Source organism: Bombus flavifrons, chromosome 16 (genome assembly GCF_040668555.2).
Source record: "Bombus flavifrons isolate JBK064 chromosome 16, iyBomFlav1_principal, whole genome shotgun sequence".
In the NCBI taxonomy this organism is placed as follows: domain Eukaryota; kingdom Metazoa; phylum Arthropoda; class Insecta; order Hymenoptera; family Apidae; genus Bombus; species Bombus flavifrons.
In genome coordinates this window covers 5,058,824-5,082,693 of record NC_138457.1, presented here as the reverse complement: position 1 = coordinate 5,082,693, position 23,870 = coordinate 5,058,824, and the positions used below count along the sequence as shown (strand labels likewise).

Here is a 23,870-nt window from a genome sequence, read left to right as displayed (position 1 = left end):
TTTTCAGGTTTATCTCATCTTTCTTTTAAGTATTATAATACAGAACTGTATAATTACATACACACTTTTCCTTTATTTTTACGTTTCCTTATTTCTTATTTTTGTACTATCTATTCTGAACTTTCCAATATATTATATGATAATATTTTAATCTAGATATACACGATTATAATCCGGCTTCCGAGAGCTATCGACAGTACAGGGAAATACACGGAGGCCGCAAGCATAAAAATGTACCACGAGGAGACGGTGAGCCCCTCGTTGAGCACTAGGAGACCGTCTCACATGCCCGACATAAGGATTCCCCTGAATACGAAAAACATTCCGAAACCGTCGGGGGGCAAACCGGCTGCGAGCAAACCCGCGAACAAGAAGAAGAAAAAGATACAAGAGAAGAAGGCCGATCGAAAGGCCGCGAAAACATTGTCGGCCATCTTGCTGGCGTTCATCATCACCTGGACACCGTACAATATTCTCGTTCTAATTAAATCCATCACAGCCTGCTCCTGGTACATACCACAGGAGCTATGGGACTTTTTCTATTACCTTTGTTATATCAACAGTACTGTGAACCCAATGTGTTACGCCTTGTGCAACGCGGCATTTCGACGAACATATGTGAGGATTCTCAAGTGCAAGTGGCATAATAGGAACAGAGCCGCGATGGACAGAGGATGATATCAGTAGAAACGCCCAGCGTGCGACGTTTGCACGCTCCAGGGCGTACTATTTTCTCTATCATTTTCTCTCTTCTCCTTTTTAATCATTCCTCCGAACGTGCTTGCCGATGATAAGGAAACTGAGTTGCTTACGAATTTTATGGTAACCTACTGTCAGTAGGCTACTAAACGTGCCGAATATTTTTATTATACAGTACGTATTTCACTTTTGCTAATCGAAAGGACGATCAACAAATGATATTATTTGTTACAACTGTTATATTTTGTTAAAAAGTCTCTTTCCAATCTTTTTAATTATACGAGTAGCAAATCGCTTTTTAATTCTGTTTTTTATAGGCAAGTAACAAGGTTCGTAAAGGGACAACGTTTCTCGAGATAAGCAAACTATCGAAGAAGATAAACTGGTTCGTAAAATAACGTTTGTACAAACCGAAAGACAGTTTAAGCAAGTTAAAAAAATTCCACTCGGAGATTTTGTTTCATAATTTAGGTGTTAGATTAGGGGAAACACAGGGTGTTTACAACTCGATTTGATAAATTTAATAAGACACATTTTGTATACAGTATTTTACATGTATAATACCACTAACTTTGGTTTCTCAATTGACAATTATGTTTCATACATTTCAGATAAAGATGATTGACATAGAAATTTTTATATTTAAAAGAAAAGAGAATATGTAATTTTCAATCATAATATATCATTAAAATGGTAATAATTAGCAAGAGATCGAAATAATTTATTAGTGAAAGAGGAGGAAAGATGTTTTTTATTTTAGATTGTCGGAAATCGGAAGAATCTTAAATGTTCGCGGTTAGACAGCTCAGATTTCCGCATTTGAGGCAATGCAACGTGAATACTGCCATAAAAAATAATCTTTATAAATATATTTCTGAACCGTACAAAGGAAAAACAAAAAAGGGTTAGATAACCGGCACGTACGCGACAGTGCCAAAATTTGTGGCTCGATTTCAGCGGCGATAGAGCCGATGACTTGCCGCGAATCGAGTTCTTTTCTATAGTTTGTGAAACAAAATCAGTTTCTATAAACAAACGTTACAAATTGAATCAATATTTGTGAGAATACTTTATTTACAGGTGGATAGATTCAACAAAAAATTATCATTGAGTGAACCTAATCTCAAAATATTAATTTATTATTATTTATTATTAATAGTTTTTCGAAATTTATTAAAAGGCTGTTTAATACTTTAGTTTTGAAATTTTTTATAGAAATGAAAATGTTTGTTTAATGAAAAGTAACGTTTAAGAAACTGACAAAATTTCATAAGCCTCCTACACACACACAAAGCTATACCGCACAAAAAAACGAAATCTATTCGAATCCTAAGGAAGAAAAGTTAATAAACAAGCATTTTCTCGTGCGTTTTATTCGAGGAACACATAACGCACTCGATGTACATTTTAAATAGTAGTCCAGTTGTAAATGAGTGTTTTAAGTGTAATTAGTCATGGAGAACCAAAACAAGCGCTATTATACATAGAGAGTGTGTCACAATTATAATGGCAACAAAGTGGTATAAAAAAAATATAAGAAGCGCTGCATCGATTCTTTCGTGTTAAGAAAAAAACGTTCTAACACTTTCGTATTAAATAACATTCTAATCACACGTGCCAAACGAAGCTTTAAGATATCAATAGTATAGGCCGGTAATTTAATAAATGTATCCTTTCAAAGGTATACTTGTACTAAATATATAAATAAGGACTTAAGGATTTGCTATCATTTTTTTATTACGAACGTTTACTACAAAAATTTTTATTATGTATTTTTTTCTACGAAAGAACATTACGTGATTTTTTGTCAGTTGCATACAGTACTTCTCGGATAAATGGGTACGATAAGTTTCCTCTATGGTTTTAAATCATAGTGACATCACTAGTTACCTGAATAATTGAAATACTACTGATAGTACTATTCTAATTGTAATACGTAATATGCACAATGAAATTGAGAAATTTTCTGTATGATGTAACTGTATAATGACATTGAGAGAATTCAGTACTTGCATATTTTTCACTAATTATGCAAATGAATTCAGAAAGCAGAAATTTTAGACGCGTATCTTTTTTGTATGTTATTAAAAATAAAGTTATAAGCAATTAAAAATTTTAAAAACCGGACGTTTTCGACCACGTATTGAATATATTCTAAGTATGAAATCACAAGTCTGTGACAGCGCTACACATGTTTTTAATTCGCTATTTGCTATATGTATAATTCCGATACCAGCGCATACATGCAAGAGTACATATACGACTGTGCATCAAAAAGACAGAATCACAGACATCACAAAGATGACAGCTAAGATGGCTAGTGTTTCTACAGCATTTAAATACGAGCGAAGTTTTAATTTAATCATTTTGATTAATAAGTAAATATGCGTAACGAAAATATAAACTAACTGTTTCTAATGAACCAAATTTTTATTTTCAATAATCTTTTTAATAAAGATACATTCAGCAACCGAATAGAGACAAAGTGGAGTTGAGCTTGGCTTCTGAGAAGCTCATATATCGTATACATATAAGTGAAGTATAAGTGTCAGGAAAAATTAAAAATTTATGTTCATATAGTAATGAGTATATCACTCCTCTGAAATTATTTAATTTGATACGATATGATAGAAAATGGTGGAAATAAGACACAGAACTTTTACCAAGGAAAATGTGGACATTTATCCGGGAACTATTGTAACTTTGTCATTCTACATGAAATTTGATAAAAAAAAGAGTAACATCTTATTCGTTTTACAGAAGTTTTCGTGATAGATCGGCTTTTCGAATAATCTACATCTTGTGAAATAAATTTATAATTTCTAGTCCGATACAGTAAAATTATTTTCAATGTTTTTCTTAAATGTGTAATAAATAAATCAAATTTTCAAAACTAAATTAATATGGTTGCAGCAATTCAACAATAAACTATTTACATTATTGATGTAATACTAATAATAATGTTGGATGTTTGAATATAGTTATTATAAAAGTTCATTATTTATGTAATCCTGAATTATTATTGAATTCTGCTTAGGAACATAAGTACAAAATAATTCATTTTTAATGGCTCTTTGTCGAGATATTCTGTGATTTTTATTGCGTTACCTTTTTATACATATTTTATATTAATATTTATTTATATGTATGTATATGTATATACAAATTTTCGCTGTTTTAGCAAATAATTCCTTTTTTGTAAAATATTGTTATGTTAATTTATTCATCATACTTAGCATTTTTGTGTGTATCCATTTAAAATAGAATTTTAACAATCATCATTCATTTCTATGTGGTTACTTTTTACAACTAATTACTTTACACTGTTGTAACAACATAATAAAATATAATTCATTTGAATGTGAAATATTACTAACAATATAGGATGTTTCAAAACTACAAGTTAATCAAGCAGAGAATTTAATCGAGAAAAAGGAAGATGAAAGAAGTACGTTTCACTTAATGATCTATGTTCAATTTTATTTTATTGTTTGGTAAAGAAAATTTATATGTGCAAATTTCTGGAGCCTATCGATGAGCAACCAGTATTACATAAGACCTTTATTCATCTCTATGAAATTATATTTCAATAAACTTCTAACTACAATAAAATTCAATACAATTCTTACCAACAATCTAAAAATTGTATATAAAATTATTAACCTTGTAAAATTTAAAAAACTGACCAATATTGTCAAATTACTAAAAAGAAGTTTGTAACTTGTAATTTGTTAATTCATTCACAATATTAATTAACAAATTATTGTGTAAAGAAGTTCATGTTATATACAATTTATTATTTCAAAATTTTGTTGAAGCTTTATAGAAACGATTGCCGTATGGCGGGTTGCTCATCGATAGGCGCTCGAAATTTTAGATTGTACTACTTTGTACATATTATTAGGTGCGTGTGTCCGGTTGCGGGGGTTTTCGAGGGAGTGAATCTTTTGAATCTTGCGGTTCAAAGGTTGAATCTCTTTTTGAAGGGCTAAATCTTTAAAAAATTATTTTTTAAATATTCATATTTTCTTTAAATTCTCCCTTGTTCAAATCTCACATAACATATTCACTTTTCATTTTTTAAACTAATTCTTTCACAATAAATGTTAAAACCAAATTTTGTTTCCAGGAAGCACTCACACCATCGTGTAAAATATTCCTCCTCAAAATTACTGAAAATTATTGAGTTAGTACACAAAAAATTACTCGGGCTTCGGTTAAGAGGGGGTGATTGGGGATAGGGGTCTACACAATATTTTTTCTGGAGTATCGAAGAATATACATGCTAAATTTGGTGAAAATAGTATAATAGAGTATAGAACTCTTTAGATAGAAGAAGATACATACGTACATACATATTTTGACTTTTATATATATAGATAATAAAGCAATATTGAACATATATTCATTAATTACTGCTTGTGTCTTTAAAATCTCTAATTTTGAAACAACCTGTATAAAATCTAACTATAAAATTCGTACCCATAAAAGGTATTATTATAATAGCTAAATACCATTCTTATTTCATCTTACAAATATTGATACATTTTGGAACAATCTTCTCCATATTAAAAGTGAGATTTTTTCTTACCTATCCAAACAGTAAACCAAAGGAAAATTGAGATTCAACTTATATATTAAAGTCGATAAATTAAATCTTGTTAGTACTGCGTCAATATTATTTTTATTCGACGAGAACTAACAAAATTTAATAAATTCTTATAGTATGAGATCTAGCGAATTCTAACAAGATCTCACTTTAATCTTAATTCTAGATTTTGCAATGATTTTTTTAAGTTAATATTTCATAAAGAATTATCATTTTCTACATTGAAAATTACTATAAACCTGATTATTTAAAAATTAATAAGGAAAGCCGATTCTGTTTACATCAACATTAAGCTATAAATTATAATCCCACTGCTATTAAATTATTAAATGATTTTCAGTTTCTGAGATCGATATACTTATGAATATTCAAACGATAAAAGAAACCGAAACAAATCGAAAGTATACATTTATTAATTAAGCAGATGGTCAACTTGACAGCAGTCGCATTCGGTTTAAGGAGCGTATCGTTAATTATTCTAGAATTATCCCTCGAAGAACGGCATTTTGTAAAAATGAGTAATTCATATTCAGTCGACGTTCACCTTATTTGTCTCGTACTTGTTACTTCTTAGAACGTGTAAATTTGTAAATACGTGTATGAGGAAAAACTATTCGATGTTCAACGTTAAAGGAACGATCATCTTTCTAAGATGCAAGGAAATGGAAATTATTTTTTACGATGCGAACGACCTCACCAATTTCAACGATCTTGTAACGTATTGTCAAAACCAACATTCTGAACAACTTTTTCCTGTACACGTTACCGTCACTCGGCTTTAATTACTGAGATATCCACAAAAAAAACTTCAGTTATATCACGATTGCACTTCATTCTGGCATATACAGATAATCATTTTCAACTCACGTAGGAAAGAAAAATAATTAGGTTAGGTTTAGGATAGATAATTTACCATAATGTTACTATTAAATAAGTTAAGATATTAAATAATAGGGCAGATACAATTTATATATTAAGCTTTATATTATATTGTCGTTATTCGAAATTGTAAACACTTAGGCTATGATATTAAAAAAATGCCATGATATTGACTATTCGATTACCAAAATCATACTGTGGTTAAAACGGAAAGTTGCGAATATCTCGGAAATCAAAGTCGAAAGATGGTAACATTTATAGGGAAAAGCTGTTCAGAATGTTGACCTTGACAACATATTTTAAGCTCATTGAAATCGGTAAGGTCCTCCGCTTTGTAAATAATTACCAGACAGTTAAGAAGGGATGAAATATATGTTACGTGTACAGAATGTTTCCCAATAAGATACGTTCCGTGACGCGACTGTTGCGCAGTTTACCTAATTTATTTAAATGGGCGAAACAACGTCCGTTCAAAAACAGAATTCCTGCAGAGAGGATTACTGCGCAAAATGGTGCTATTTATATTGAAAATTAATTACCTAGAAATATCGCCTTATATTGACAAAACGTCGTTTAGAATTATTTTTTGTACATACATATACTATGTATAGAATGATATGCTGACCGCTCAAGGATTTTTGAGAAAAATTGAGAATCTGTAATTTCAACAAATTACAATTGGTCCTGAATAGGTGATAACGATAAGAAAAATATTACATCGATTGATTCATAAACATCCAAAATTGCATTAATCCAAAGTCACACTACTATTTAAATTTGTTTACTTTTTTAATGTTTAATTTGTTCACTTTTTTATTTTGTATTTATTTTAATTTGAATTAATTATCTTTCTATTATTATATATCCTCAATTTTTTCTTTAGCATAAAATCATTCCAAGTCGGAAGGTTTCGTAGAATGATAGAAGGTACGAATGAAAAAATTTTTCGAATATGTAAAAAATTCGTGAAGGAGAAAAAAACGATAAGGTTACAAACACGCACCATAATTTTGCGTAGTAGCCTCGTGCAAGTATTTAGTCTCCTTGTGAAGCTAAAAAAAAAGAAAGAGAAAGAAAATGACTTTGCCAAGTAAGAAAACTTACGCACATAAAACATGGTTATTAATTTACATTCATATATGCATATACGTATACATAATATACATATATATAATATACGACGGAAGAGATGTACCGTACGGTGTGCCAATTTTTTAATTTTACATCAGTTCGAGTATCAAACGAAAATGTATATTTGTACATCTTCTTTAGAGAGGTGAGCGGAGCGGTGTCCAAACTCCACATTGTTTTACGCATTGTCTATTGCACATCGACTTCGAATTTGAACATAATGGATTTTTCACATCGGTCTCATACATAAGTTCTCAATCAAAATCGATTACGCGATATCGAAGAAATCGAGATCTTTGAAAATAATCAAATTTGACCTGAGAATTCATTCAATTATCGTGAATACGAATCGTTATAATAATAACCATTAAAAAAAAGTATTGCATTAAACTGCGGACGTGTTCAATTTTTCACAGTTACGAACGATTCGCAAGGAACCTCTTTAATTCAGGCTAATCGTTTTACTGTTACATTTTATTGAATGTAATGCATAACCTACCGAGCACCTTTTCTGTAGTCATATGTATTACGTAGAGTGATAGAAAATTTGCATTTTCATTCATGGGTAATTAATCGTATTCCATATGCAGATCGGCGATAAAATTCCGGAAAATATTTTCTTACACTTCTACTGAACACAATTCGGGATTTTCCTATTTCTTCGATATATATAGGTTTCGTAACGAACTCGAATCGTTTTTACTATCGCTCAAGGATACGCGAATGATGATCGTCGATTCTTTCAAATTGTCGTATCATTGTTACGAGCTATAATTTTGCCCACACGTCTAGACACAGAGAAGCATGTAAAACACTGCAAAGAAAAAAACTTGTACGTAGTTGAGCACAGAGTAAAATGAGAAAAAAAGAAAAAAAGAATTGTGTCAAATCGTTTCAAGATGATGTCTTTGCATAACCGTATATCGAAATAACGAAAAATGGTGTACGACCTTTTTTAACCATACATTACCTGTAAACACCAATATACTCGATCTATGTTTATATACGTGTTTTATATTAACAAAGAATACATAAGGCAACAAACAAAAAAACGTTACGTAACTGAAAAAAAAGACGTATAGAGAAAACTGTATGTAATGATACCAGTAGAATCTGGATAAAATATACCATACTATCTATAAGAAACGAGCGTTTTATTTCTACGAATGATTCAATATTTAATCTTTGTTTTCTTGTTTTTACACAATTACAGGTTTTAAAAAAGCTTTTAGATTAGGAATACAGGATGCAAGGTTTACTAACAATATGTTGACAGTGCTTTCATCAATGATGTGTGGTGGCATTATTCATAAAAGACATTAGGAAATGAAGAAGAAAATATGTTTAATTCAGTTTTTATTTGAGTTTTTAAATATATATTTATATTACGTATGTATAATTTGTTTAGTTAAGGGGGTATTCTAGCTTAGACTAATATTTATGTCTTTATTTATGGCTTTTTACAGAAGTGCACAGTAGGACTAAAAAAGTAACAGACTGTTAGACAAAATCTGATATAGCCTAGGAACATTACATATATTTACAGTACAATAATTTCATAAAAAATTATTACTGCTATTTTATAAACTACTTTACATATTTTACACATCTTTTTGAATTAGTTTTTCATGACTAGTTATGTAAGATTATAATCTTCAAAAGCTCCACATTAATTATATATTATATATACTCGTTATATACACTCCTCGTCAAAAAGATAACCCAGGTTTATCCTGTGTTATCTTGAATTTCTCAATGATGCATGTAAAGTTTTTCGTCTGTAACGTATAATATCAAAACATTATGAGCTCAGAATATGCGGTTTGTTGAAAATAATTAAAAATATTATGAGGTTTAGTGTGTAACAAAGAAAAACTATTCCATACTAAGGTCGAAATGATAACACACTTTGTTAATATGTTTAGAAATTGCTCAGTAGTTCATGATCTATCAACGAGTAAGGATTACAGTACAATATTATATAAATTTCTAAGCATGTAGGACGTAGAAAAAAATTAAACGAGTCTGGAAAAAATCAAATTCTTGAACTAAAACAGCAACAGTTATCAGTAACAAATATATCAAAAGTAATAAGATGAAGTCGTAGAGTAATACACAATTTTTTAAAAAAATGTTGAAGATTATGGCAAAAAGAAAAGTACTGATCGGCCATCATCGTTATCCGATCGTGATAAGCGAGCAATTTTGCGTGTAGCTTCCAACTCGCAGTTAACAACGAAGCAAATAATGGAAAAATCTAGTGTTAGTGCCAGTGTTTCAAGTGTTCGTCGAGTTCTACTACCCTGCAAAGATATTAAGAGTAAAAGATATTGAAAAAGAAACCTTCGTTAACAACGAAACACGAAGTAGAACGTTTACGCTTTGCAAAAGAAAGAATACATTGGAAAAAGAAATGAAGAAGGGTACCATTTTCAGATGAAAAAGATTCAACTTGGATGGTCCTGATGGGATAAAATATTATTTTCATGACACAAGAAAACAGACAATATCAGCAATTCGACGACAAATGGGAGGAGGCAGTGTGATGGTTTGCGCAGGCATCAAGAATTAAAAAGTGCAATTGTACGCGAATGGGGTGCGTTAAACCAAAATTACAGCCATAAACTATATAAATCGATACCAAATCGTATAATAGAAGTAATAGAAAATAAAGGAGGATGTACCCATTATTAAATAAATATATATGTTTGATTAGTAATTATCGTTAGTTAGAATATATGTTGATTATTATTTTCTTATTGTACATGTGTTATCATTTCGTCCTTAAAACAAAGCAATTTTTTTTTGTTACACACTAAAACTCATAACATTTTTAATTATTTTCAACGAACCGCATATCCTGAGCTCATAATATTTTAATGTTAAACGATACAGACGAAAAACTTTACACGCATCATTGAGAAATTAAAGATAACTATCTAATCCTTTTGACGAGAAGTGTATGCATATGTCATATGCATATACAAGTTAAACTGTAAGTTCTGGAAATATATTTATCAAAATCTGGTCCAGAAGAACATATGCCAGATGCTTATTAAGCGGTGCATTTTGTAACGAGTCCAAAATTGAATCCATTATTTCAATCCATGGCTTATAAAATACCATTAACCAATAAGGCAACAAACCATACAATCCTGTTTTTGCTATTTCATAGTAATTCCGGCGATTCACTTGAGATGAATCCTTCTTCTCACACAATACCTTTGTGTGCAGAAGTTTTACCACGGTCGCTGCACGACCACCGCTTAGAAGTTTTGCCAAAGCGTTGTAGAGTAGAACGTTGACATATGGATCTATTTTCGCACGTGATGATGAAGCAATCATCCATAGAACTCGAGCAATCATCGATGGAACTTTCAGTAACCTCACCACTGAAACAGTAATACCCAGTAAACTCTATTTATACAAGAATGAGGCACACATTATAAAGATTTATAAGATAAAACATTTACCAGCATCTACAATACAGAAAGAAGCACCCTTAACGTGAGAACGTTCTAACGAAGGAGAAAGTAAAGTTCTAAAATTAAGATCCAAATCAAGATTGTTTCCAAATACTCCAAACTCAAGATCACGACGTCCTTTTTCCTCCGTTTCCTGTACAGTTGATTCATTCGCTGGTTCAATTCCAATATCAGTATATTCATTTTTAATATTAGTCGAGGCCAGAAACACTGCCAGAAACTTGTCCAAATTTTGACCTTTCTCTTTTCTTAATTTGTATGCCATACTTTGATACAATATACCAATATCTGGCGTGCTATAATTTGTAAAATAAGGCTTCAAATTTGGCACAGTCAAGAAATTATACAACAACTCGCTACTCCTGAGCACTGGTTTTGATAGTAATTTTTCCAGAAAATCTTCATATCGTTGTCTATTAATAGTACACGATGAATGAGGATTCTTTCTTGATGGTAATGGCGAGTCGCTCAATTCTTTGTCACCATGAAACTCTGCCAATCGTGTTCGTAAAATGTAAAAATCTTGATCACGACGTAACACAGTCCAGGATTTTCCTTCGGAAATATTATTGACAGCGATGACATAATAATATAAAGTTTGATTATCTCCAGTTTCAATGTGCGGAATATTGACTCGCCATGTTGTTAAATTCCTGTGGGAACTGTTATCGGAATATTTAATCTCGCTATAAGAACGGGAAGGGTAATCTATTTCCTCGCCTTGATATATATCTTGATATGACATCCCGTCTATGGTTGATAATCTCAAAACGTCAATCTTCGGAAAATGGTTTCCAATCTTTGAGGATGCATTTGCGGATCCACTAGTAACGCTTTAAATAAAAATTAGACACATTTTAAGATATAGGAAGTACAAACTCGCCTAATTATTTTGAGCAGCGTATAACGTTGGCAACTGTACATGTTATTATGTCTATAAGTGCAAAAAGATTACCTCAATCGTGGTGACTGCTTCACTCGACTTGGAACTGGTTGTCCGCATAATAAATCATACAACTGTAACGTAAAATAAAGAAAGAATTATTATGAGAACAGTTATATAGGAAATAAAGAACAATTGCTCTTCGATTTTCTTACTTGATAGCTATGATGGAAAGATGGTAGGCAAGTAGATTCTAATAAAGCATGGGCTTCTTGGTGTGCTTGATAAAATGGTTGTGAAGTCCTCATTTCCTGAATTTTCTTCGGACCTCTTTCTAAAACTAGAAGTGTTGTTGACATACAATGTAAGAGCTGGATATTTTGTAGCATGTTATGCTGATAATATATAAATATAAATTGCACATGTATTGCAGGTGAACTCTCAAAACGAAGTATTCTTACTTTGGCATATGCCCATGGATATATCTCCTGGTAAATGTAAGCATTCCGGACCTTCAGGATCCAGATATGTTGCATACATATTTTGAATATCTGTGTACAAACTACTTTCTGCATTCGAAGTCATTTCTGGATTTAACATACGCTTGCTTAGATCATCTGGAAATAGATATATGTATTGAAATTCATCAAATACTTTTACTACAAAAAATTTTACTTTTAAAAGGAAAATTTAATCTGTGCTACTATTTTTATTTATCACTATGTATAAATATGTATTTACCAATGTCTAAACAGAACTGAAAGAGATTCATAGGGCCATTCTCTTTGATGTGTTGCATAAACATGTACAATAAACGAGGATCATTTAAAACTTCATCCAAAGAGGGTTTCAGGTGATTCTGCGTGTTTTTTGGCATCATTGGAATGGTCATCCAGCATTGCAACATCGGTACATTAACTGCGTCCACTTGATTAGAAATTGGAACATCGCGATGAGTTGATAACGCGATTAACGCATTTATATTGTCTGGATCAGCAATCGCATCTATTGCTGGCAGCAAAATCCAATTGGCCAAAATTTCTCGAAGTATGACCTGAAAGTAAAATACAGATTTACACTCCCCTTTCCACTCTAATCATTATCATCATCAATAAAATGAAATATTTTATGATCACGCTCGTGTTGAAATTTTTTATAGCTGATTACACTAATTTCAACAACAAATTTTGTGCTGAAAAAAGATATCGTTATTCTAGCTTCCTCCGCTTACAAAAGAGCTACATGAGTATACAGGGTGAGTCAGCTAAGAGTTGGAGTTAAAATTTATTCGATACCATCAGTTACATTGAAAAATGTTTCAGATGGAAGTTGAGTGCCTGCAAAGAGGACATATTCTGATGTTAGTTTTTCTGTAGATGGGCGCGTAAAGGTCACGTGAAGGTTAACTTCGCTTTTTTAAATGAAATCATACATTTTTTAATACACTAAACAATACAAATCGAAATTCTTTATGAAAGAAAGCTATTAATCTACTTGTGTCGAAAAACTATTAGTTCAGTAGATATTCTAGCTTTTATTTGTAAAACTTTTCGTATGAAAGACAAGGGAGGACGTAAAACAGTTACTCAGGATAGTGTCCACGATAACATATTTCAAACTGATCGAAATCGATGAGGTGACTACTTTTCTGCATAATTACCAAACATTTTTCAATATAATTAATAGTAATATATAATATAATATATAATATAATATATAATACAATAATTAATACTATACATTAAAACATTTCAGCTTTCACTCTTAGGTGATTCACTCTACATATATTTATGCAATATCAGGAAAAAGAGTACAATAAACAACCTTTTAACTAAGCATATACTTATTAATTGATACTAGAGTGAGCAATAGGAAAATATTGAGAACATAAAAAAACCAGAAAAACTCATCGGATAAGATTTTCTTTAATTCGTCGGGGAAACAGAAGAAAATAAAATCAAAATTCTATTGAGAAACCACAGGTTAGAAGGATACAATGACGGAAATGAAAAGAATAGAAAAATGTGTAAATTTGATTCGCAATCTTTTTTCAATCAATTTACATTATTAAATTCAGTTCTTTTAAACATTCCGATAGCTATGAAACGAGACTCCAAAGATTCGCTTAATATTTCTTCCCTCATTATTCCTTTCACCAAGATCCTGTAATTTTATAAAATCGAATGGAATTGAAATATTTGTAGTAACACTATGATAAATTATTATACTAGATCCTTAATTGGTCAAAGAATTGATCGATTTGAAACAACTAAGAAATGCAAGAGGGTGTGAATATATGACATTCATCGTAAAAGTGGAAAAAGCCGGCTCGATACGTCTGTCACCTTGTAAAACAACAATAAAGGTTATCTCCGCGTTTAATGAACAGAAAAATGGATATACCTGAGTGGCAACAAGCTGAAAACATTCACACAAGTAAACCCTATAATAAAGATACAATTAACGATTCGATAAAGCCTCGCATAAATAACGACCAACTATCGAATAGTTTATCACGTCTTGTTATTTATGTGCACGTGTTATCTTTAAGGAGCATACCCATGCGACTAAATACGTGTTCTATGATAGAAACTGTAATATAAAAATCGAGAACATCAGAGTCAACTTGTCAAAATCGAAAGAGAGTTCAAAAGGCGTAAAGTAAACGAATATACTCGATAGAAGTCACCATGCTTGTACTTTCTCTGCTGGTTGTCACGGTTCTTGGCATTTGTATGTATTTGATATACGTTGATATATCCTTGCATGGAAATTCGATCATCTTCAACTTTTCCATTTCTTTTTTATTTTTATTTTCCTCGAGACAATCCAAAACATATATTCCTCTCGTTATTTTGACATGAAATGAATATTATAAGTAATGTGTATAATGATTTTCAACGAAAAAATATATAATAGGACAGAAAAAAGAACTAACGTTATAATAATTTCAAATAAGAATCACCCAATTGTGCCATTAGTTACGGACCATTCTGTATATTATTTGCACTGAAACTCCTTTATATCCTCAAATATTTATTAACTAAATATCCTTTTTCGTAAAAATTCCAAAAAAAAAGACTTCGATGCCAAACCAGATTGTAGGAAAAATGAACATGAACACATATGTGGATCTCTTTGCGAGCCAACTTGCGATAGTAACGGTCAGGACTCGAATCCTCTATTGTACCCTAAAATCGTAAATGTTCGCAATTATTATTATTACAATATCGATACATTCACGTCATAGTATCTATATTCTGACAATGACAAATTATATTCTGATAAATTCTTTTCAGGTATGCAGTAAACTCACTAAAGTTTGTAGGTGTGTAGATGGCACTGTTCGAAACAAAAGGAACAAAACATGAATACCTCTGGATGATTGTCCGTAATAAACACGCGCATTACTTATAATTCATCCAAATTGATCAACTCCATTTTTATATGAGGTTATCATTATCCAGGTACAAGATTAGTATTCGATATACATATAAATTTATAATTTTATAACTCATGAGAAGATAACATAAATAACTGAATTCCAAAAACATGTTATATAACTGAATTAATGGAATGATCAGCATAACATTTCTGAGTATTTATAGGTTGAAGTAACTGGTTGAATTATATCTGTATATGTGTCAATAAAGAACGTTCTTAAAGCATATTTAATGTTTATTAAATAAAGATGAGCGATTTAATAAGAAATATTTTCTTAATCCACATATATACAAACATACACAGACGTACTCAATTATCACCGAAAAATCGAATGGCTGGATGTTCAAAAACGTTGATACGTTAGTACATCTATATGTCAGGACGAAGAAAAATGTCAGGAAGTGGCAAGGCAAAAATGGGGAAACTGGTTTTTGAACATTTACCTACTCACGCGCTAAATATACTGGCTAAATGTATGCATAAATCACACACATTATACGTACACACTACACACATACGTCTGAATCATACAAATTCGACTATATAACCTCCACGTGATGTACGTTGGATTATTCTAATACCGGCGGCACACTTTTCATCCAAAATTCAATAAAACGGCGAAAGAAAATCGTACATCAACTTTACATGAGTCGTTGTAAAAGGAATACCCCAATCTTCCAATCCGTGATGATTCTAGTCGCCAAAAAAATTGTTAATCACTGCAGAATCGATTGAATTTGACACATTTTCGGAACGGAGAAGCATCTTCGCTATCCCACTCTGTCACATGATACAAGAACTTTGTGGGATAATTAAAATAAGTATTCCAAAAGTAGAAGCTTCACGCGTCAAAACGAGCCCGGAATGATCGTCGTATGTTTTCTAGTTACGAAGTTAGAATAGTTTAAACATCATCAATTTTTCGGCGAAAATCGAGCGTTCCTTTAAGCACACCAGTGTGTTTTCGTATCGATCCTAGAAAAGCTGAATCTTTATGCGCACACCTAATTTCTTTACTGTTCTAGGATTTGAAAACATGTAGAGAAATGTTGAGTTACTTATTGAAGTCTTTACTATATTGTACAACTAGCTTCTAGACAAAAGATAGTTACAGGTTACAAGTGTATGTGTCGCGGATATATGGGTGCAGTAATATGTTATCTTAGGGTTTTGATTGTTCAGTTTCGACGCACTGGCAATGGGAAACCAAAAACAGTGTCGAAGAAGTTAGGCTTTTGTCTTACCAACTTCCTAATTCTACTGCATCATATCATCGTCTCCTCTTGATTTTGTCTTTCTCGCTCTTACTAGCATCATTTCTTTCTTCGCAAATTATTTCTCCTTTGTTTCATTCTTTCTCTCTATTTATCTTACACCTTTTATTATCACGGTCTTTTTCCTCGATTCTCTCTTCCTTTTTTACTTTTTCCATTCCAGCTCCCTTCTTTTCTTCTCCAACTTCTTTCTCCCTTTAGCCCACTTCAGCTTTCCTTTTCCTATTCCTCTCCCCATTTATTCGTTTCCTCTTTCCATATTCTTCTGTCTTCCATCATCTCTTCCCTCCATTCCTCCATCTATCTTCTTCTCTCCTCCCTTGTCTCCTCTTCTAGCCCTTTGATCTATTCCGCCAAGTTTTCTATCTCTCACCGATTCATCTGTCCTTTCACTTCCTCTTTTGTTGATCTCTCCTTTTTTCTTTCCTCCTTACTGTCCAAGAATCTCAACGGTTTACTTACCTCCTGCCACCTACCTACCTACCTACCTTCGCGCCACTTTAGTGCTCTCTGTTCTTTCTAACCTTACTATTTTATTCACCTCATACTATTCTTCTTTCTTCTTCTGATCTCACTCTCGCTTTTCTGCTATATCTATTGTTCTCTTCTTTCCTCCGCCTCTTTCCTTCCTCACTACACCCGTTTGTTCATCTTTACTTCTTTGTTTCTGTATTTCTTTGCTCTCCAATCTCCAATTCTGCACGTGTTTACCTTACCAGTTCTATAACTGAAAATCAACTCACAAATTCCGCAGGATTGATGATTGAGTCGAAAGGGAACTTTAACTCGCTTCTTACTGCATCTTACTATATTGCTTCTTAATTAAAGAACCTGGCACGGAGTCACACGATGACTCTTCGTGATGTTCTCATGATTCCTCGGTTGCTTATACCTGTACCGTGAAAATCCGAAAATTTTGACATGGCAAAGAATTAATTTCCTGAAAATGTTTGGCAAACATTGCTCATCGAATGTTCTCACGGCTCAATGCTAGCCATGTCTTCTGTATCGCTTTAGATAAGGGATATTCTTGACTAAAAGGCGCTTCTGTTCTCTGTGTGTATTTGAAGAAGTTCAAGGCCGCAAGTGCAGAAAGATATTCTCCACCCAAACACACACACACACACACACACACACGCGCGCGCGCGCGCGCGTAAAAATGAAAAAGCCGGCTCGATATGTGTGCCATCTTGTAAAAGAACAACAGTCGTTATCTCCACTTTTAACGTACAGAGAAATTGGCATACCTGTATGATAAGATTAATAACATTGACATGGCTAATCTTATAATAAAAATACAAATAATGGTTTGATAAAACCTTACATAAATAATTACCAACTGTCAAATAGTTTATCAAATCTTGTTATTTATGCGCGCGTGTTATCTCCAAGGGAAAGACACGTACGACCAAATATACGTGTACTATGAGAAAAACTGCAGTATAAAAATCGAGGATAACAGTGTCAACTTTTCAAAGTCGAGGGAGAGCTCAATAGGTGTAAGGCAAATATTCTTATCAGAAGTTACTATGTCTCGATGCCTAGTAGTTTCTCTGCTTGTTGTCATGATTCTTGGTATTTGTAAGTATTTAATATACGTTGATTTATCCTTGCATGAAAATTGTATCATCTTCAACTTTTCCATTTCTTTTTATTTTTATTTTCCTCAAGGCAATCCAAAACATATATTCCTCTCGATATTTTGACATGAAATGAATATTATGAGTAGTGTATAATGATTTTCAACGAAGAAATATACAGGGTGGTTGGTAACTAGTGGTACAAGCGGAAAGGGGGTGATTCTACGCGAAAAAAGAAGTCGAAAATATAGAATAAATATTTTTTGTTTGAGGCTTTGTTTTCGAGAAAATCGACTTTGAACTTTCGCTCGGTACGCGTGCGGTACGTTATAACGGATCTCACTGTAGATCGTTGTCTCGATGGAAAAATATAAAAAAAAAAAAAAATTTTTATTCTATATTTTCGACTTCTTTTTTCGCGTAGAATCACCCCCCCTTTTCGCTTGTACCACCAGTTACCAACCACCCTGTATAATAGGACAGAGAAAGGAATATTAGAAAAGTAAAAAACTAATGTTGTAATAATTTCAAATTTTGAATATATTCTCGCCTTGGAATATCTATGGTGTTAAAAAAAATATTTAAATAATTTAAGAACATATATACCAAATATAGTTAGACACGACTTGACATATTGCTTTTTTATCCAAGCAATTATGTTTCGTATATTCTTTGCTATTGTAACTACTTAATATTCTTTATGTAGTATAAAGTGTTTACATATTCGTAAAGAGAGGCGAGTATTTTTTTGACTGAAGATTTTATTGTATAAGGTGATCCGTAATTGGTGGCACAGAGTAAATTTAGTATAGAGTGGTTCTACGAGAAAAAATAAGGGAAAAATATACAGGGTGGTTGGTAACTAGTGGTACAAGCGGAAAGGGGGTGATTCTACGCGAAAAAAGAAGTCGAAAATATAGAATAAACATTTTTCGTTTGAGGCTTTGTTTTCGAGAAAATCGACTTTGAACTTTCGCTCGGTACGCGTGCGGTACGTTATAACGGATCTCACTGGAGATCGTTGTCTCGATGGAAAAATTAAAAAAAAAAAATTTTTATTCTATATTTTCGACTTCTTTTTTCGCATAGAATCACCCCCTTTCCGCTTATACCACCAGTTACCAACCACCCTGTAGAATAACATTTTTTTATACGACGTTTTTTTCAGGCACAGGTAAGAGTGGGAAGAATCTTTTCTCAAAATCATTTTTTTAGGAGATTTCAATGTCACCGATATGTTTTTGAATAGAATTCTATATCTCTCCCGACATAAATATCTTAATACTTTTGTATAGAAAATAAAAAATATACTGATGGCCTTGAAATCTCTTGAAAAAATAATCTTGAGAAAAATTCTTTCCATTGTTACATGTGCCTGTTGAAATAGCTTAACTTGCTTCTGAGAAGTTCTCATATCATTCATATAAACATATAAACACAAATAAGATGGATATTTAGATGATCTCATTTAGTTGAGACACTCTGTATATCATTCGGACTGAAACTCCCTCATATTCTCAAATATCTATTAATTACTAATGTAATTTTACGAATTCTATGGGAGGGTCAAAATTATATTTTTTTCATCTTCGTCTATGTGATTCGTAAATACCCAAAATTAGATTCAATCCAAGACTCAACTGCCGGATCAGAATGTCCAGAAAATCAACAAGAACACATATGTGGAACACTATGCGAGCCAACCTGCAGTAATCCACAACCAAATCGCGAGTTTTGCCCTCGAATCGTGAGTGTTCGCAATTATTAATTATTAATATGATATCAATACACTGCATCATAATATTTGTTTTCTGATAATAAATTTTTTTCAGGTATGCACTAGAGCCACTAGCGGCTGTAGGTGTGTAAAGGACACTGTTAGAGACACAAACAGTACACGATGTGTGCCACTGGATCAGTGTTCGTAATAAACACGCGCATTATTTGTAATTGATCCCAAATGATCAACTTCATTTTTATATAAAGTTATTAACTTTATTCACATTATCGAAGTATAGAATTAGTATACGATTTTTCAAAGAAGAAATGCTATTTTCATAAATGTACCATCTTATAATTTATGAGTAGGTAGCATAAATAATTGAATTCCAAGGTGAATAAAATAAAAATTTTATGTATTTTAAATTATGAAGTTGATCAGCATAGTTTCTGGGAGTCCATAGAGTAGTGAGTAGAGCAACAATTTATATGTGTATACATCAATAAAGTAGTTCTTAAAGAATATTAAATATTTATTAAATAATGATGAGCGATTTGATAAGAAATATTCTCTCAACCCGCATATGGACAAATATATTTTTACACTAACCCTAGAAAAACTTAGTCCTTTATGTCCACGCTTAATTTTTTTACTGTCCCAAACTTTCAAAAAACGTAAAAAAATTCTGGGATGCTGAATGTAATCTTCACTATATCGTACAATTAGTTTTTAGTCAAACATTTAAAAGTTTTCACAGGAAGAATAAAAATTTGCTTTGAAGGAATTCACAAGTGAAATTTCGTTTAGCGTATATCATAAACAATTTATGAAAGAGAAATTCACAATGGTCTTCTCTTAATAATTATTAGTTCGATCTCATAAACGTTTATAAATAATTCTACAAGAGCTTACCTTGTTGTTAGTAGACACATGGATGGCAGGTAATAAATACGGTATAAACGCTGTTACAATTCCTCTCAGATAATTCAGCTCTGCCTTACGCGAGTAACTCGCTGGATGTATCTCACGACCAAAATGGTCGATCAGTTGATTTCCGAAACAAGATGTATCCGACAAATCCTTCATCTTTGTGCGTAATGTTTTCCAATCTTGAGCATGTTGCAATATTAGAGGTATTAAATGGTAAAACACGACATTGGACACGTCTGTGCGAAGCAACCGAACTGCAATATCTTTCGTTGCAGTAGCTGTGGCCAAACGAAGCTGTTGTACGAACGCTTCGTTCGTCGAAAAATCCGAGTACCATGCGCAAACATATTTCTGCAATAAATCTTCCAGAAGCTGTGGAAACAAATTTTATATCTATTCTTTTTTTCGTTTGATATATATATATATGAAGCGTAACAGTAATTAAATAGGAACTTTATTTGTTAATTTTTGCCGAAAATTTTTAAGGTAAAATGGAAGTGCAGTTACAGAAACCCAATTAAATTTCATTACAGCAACAGATAAGAAAACAAAATTGCCGCAAATTTAGTTATTACAAGGATGAGAGAAACGAAAGCAAAATTGTTGCAGAAATAAAAGGAAAATTAAAAAATTAAGAAACTTTACAAAGCATTGAATTGCAATGATTAATTACTTGTTCTAATGCATGGTCAAGATCCTTCGGTATTTTCACTTTCGTCGAATGTGGTAATAATTTATGTCTCTTGCATCTATTATTACTGCAAACGCTGCACGGATCCTTGCTTTCATAGGTTGGATTAAAACTATCGCTTATTGCATTTAAATTCACGAGTGCCACGCCGACATACTCTAATATAACGAGCCCATAAAAGACACTGGTTATATAGAGACAACACACGATAAGTATCCAAATGAAACTGAAATTCGTAGATAAATCAGGCAATTATTATATTCTTTAATCGAATAATTTAATAATTTAAATTAATTCTGTAATGTCTCGTAAACTTGACGCTTATTATATTCCTTATTTTTTATTAACAAAAGAATTAATAAAATGTGGAAGGATTTCAGCTTTTGACGCTGTGACAATGATAGTAAATCTACCACTAAATCTGTACAGTCCATTAGATTCAGAAAAGAACTTAATAAATCTTACACAATTTCTATTTGCGTCAAAACTGTACCAAAGATTATAAACTGTTTAGTTAACGATTTAGGTAAATGGGTAATTGTACAGTGTAGCTAATAACTAGACTGTGGATGTTTATGCATTTATGAAATATTTAAAGATGTAAAACATTGCAGAATATACTATATAAAAAATCCAAAGTAGAGCGCATACTAGCATGTATATATTGAAAGAAATGATACAATCAAAGAAATATAAGAAATATAATCAAAAATAATAAAAAACAGATTCTCCTTGAAAAAGCTGTGAAAATTTAAAATCATCTAGAAGGTAATGGAATACATAATAGAATGTACAAGTTAGTTAATAATGCAAAAAATCAGAAATTGATGTAGTTCCTCTTCCAAATAAGCCCTACAATTTCATTAATCATTATACGATGCCAATAAATCTGAAATTCTGCATTACATTACATAATCGATAAACTTAGCTTAACAATATTTTTGTAACTAATGATATTATTATAATTACCCAATGTAATCTTACATTTTTTATCTAATTCGTAACAGGTTGCTCATCATACAAAATTATGTATATACTTGTAAATGCACAAATGTATGCATATTATTACCAATTGCCATACACTAACTTGTTGTCCATTATGTTCAATTACATATAATAATACAAATAACAAAAATTGTTAAATATACAATTTATCATTTATACAATTGTATAAAATCTTTATATAAAAACAAATAGTATTTCTTATGTTCACTTCTACAATAAAAAATTACTACTTTAAAAACGTAGAATGATATTTTTACAATAATTTAACACAAAATTACATAAAACTAGAGATACTGTAATAATAAGATAACCTGATACCAAAATAACAATAATCAAAAAACGTAAAAAATAAATGATTAAAATTAAACATATAATTTACTAGTAATAAAATATAAGTATTTAAATCACTTACCTTTTAAATACGATCAAAATAAACGCAATTAATATGAAAAGAGTCACAGAAATTATTACATTACACACATTAATTATCGTCTTACAAAAGTCTTGTACTTTAAAGACAGACACAAATGCCATTATTTTATTAAAAATTCTTCTTTCTCGAATTATGATAGAACATTGTAACCAGAGCAAAAAAGCACGTAAACATTTCAAATATCAACGAACTTCAATACGACGTTTTGGTAGATAACTCAGTATTAAGAAACCACGTGACAAAAACATTCAATCTATGTATATATATATAGATTGAATGTTTTTGTATATATATATATATAACTTCGCAAAATTACGAATACTTAGCACATAGATAGTTTTAATTTTAAATATTTTTTTGTTTCTTAAATCGCGTAATGTAACTATTAATAATAAACAAATATCTTAAGCTTTCTACAAATTTTATTTAGCATGAAAAATTATTGACATTTATTTAGGTTTGCATTATATAGTTTTTACAATATTTTTATATATGTAAATGAATTACACAATTGTTAATAAGGAATTTCTCTCATTTATTTAAACATTTTCTTATACTTCGAAAAAATTAATAGAAGTTTTTACTGAAATGTTAACATACATGTAAAATAAAGAATATACACAAATACTAAATGACAGGTTTAAAAAATTATATTTGTTAAAAATATTGTAATGTGTAATACAGTAAGAATTTTGTACACACATGTACAAGTATTCAAACTTTCTGGACTACTTATAAAAAAAATATAATTTTAGTTAAGCAATCAAAATATCATTGACAATAATACTTTGTGTAATAAAAATATCCTTTTTCAATTAAATGTTGTTTCCTTTTTTATTACTGTTTCCAAAACGTTACTTTTTTGTACATTTATGAAACATTTATATCCTCAGTTAAAATACAGGAATGGAAGATTATAAGAGATGTATTATCATTTTGTTTCACACTTTGCGCTTTGTTCTGGTTCTTGTGACCTTTTAATAACTTCCCTTTTCAAGATTTGTGCTTTCTTTCTTTCTTCTTTAGTTCTTAATCGAGAATTTCTTCTTTCTTCCCTTGTCCTTACACGATTTCTTTTCGATATTGGGTCTGGGACAGCTGTATGAG

The 23,870-nt window shown here is 31.3% G+C and overlaps 2 protein-coding genes and 2 long non-coding RNA genes across 15 annotated transcripts in view; 2 read left to right on the top strand and 2 right to left on the bottom strand.

Annotated features, from left to right (window-relative positions):
• The window catches only part of mAChR-A (muscarinic Acetylcholine Receptor, A-type), a 44,373-nt gene extending 40,694 nt beyond the window's left edge, over positions 1 to 3,679 (top strand). For all 10 annotated transcript variants that reach the window (XM_069130273.1, XM_069130280.1, XM_069130277.1 and 7 more), the window contains one exon: positions 157 to 3,679. In XM_069130273.1, the coding sequence (XP_068986374.1) occupies positions 157 to 678 (522 nt within the window). In that variant the 3' untranslated portion in view covers positions 679 to 3,679. The remainder of the gene's footprint in view (positions 1 to 156) is intronic.
• Positions 3,680 to 5,474: 1,795 nt separating this feature from the next.
• On the bottom strand, positions 5,475 to 6,717 carry LOC138188473 (uncharacterized). The gene is made up of 2 exons (XR_011175512.1): positions 5,998 to 6,717; positions 5,475 to 5,877 (listed from the first exon to the last, which is right to left on the bottom strand). It is a non-coding gene; the product is annotated as an uncharacterized LOC138188473 (long non-coding RNA).
• On the top strand, positions 6,705 to 9,644 carry LOC138188472 (uncharacterized). Its single transcript, XR_011175511.1, has 2 exons — positions 6,705 to 6,879; positions 7,071 to 9,644. It is a non-coding gene; the product is annotated as an uncharacterized LOC138188472 (long non-coding RNA).
• LOC138188469 (sorting nexin-14) lies at positions 8,751 to 22,994 on the bottom strand. 3 transcript variants are annotated; one of them, XM_069130270.1, is made up of 10 exons: positions 22,743 to 22,994; positions 21,308 to 21,551; positions 20,617 to 21,006; positions 12,428 to 12,740; positions 12,148 to 12,303; positions 11,902 to 12,026; positions 11,759 to 11,820; positions 10,792 to 11,636; positions 10,465 to 10,710; positions 8,751 to 9,621 (listed from the first exon to the last, which is right to left on the bottom strand). In XM_069130270.1, exons 1-10 carry the CDS (start codon positions 22,862 to 22,864, stop codon positions 9,617 to 9,619), a joined length of 2,508 nt encoding a protein of 835 aa, XP_068986371.1. In that variant the 5' UTR covers positions 22,865 to 22,994; the 3' UTR covers positions 8,751 to 9,616. The 3 variants fall into 3 exon arrangements, with proteins under 3 accessions (XP_068986371.1, XP_068986369.1, XP_068986368.1); XM_069130268.1 differs by having other exon boundaries at positions 8,751 to 9,096; XM_069130267.1 differs by having other exon boundaries at positions 8,751 to 10,710.
• Between the last annotated feature and the right edge of the window lie 876 nt (positions 22,995 to 23,870).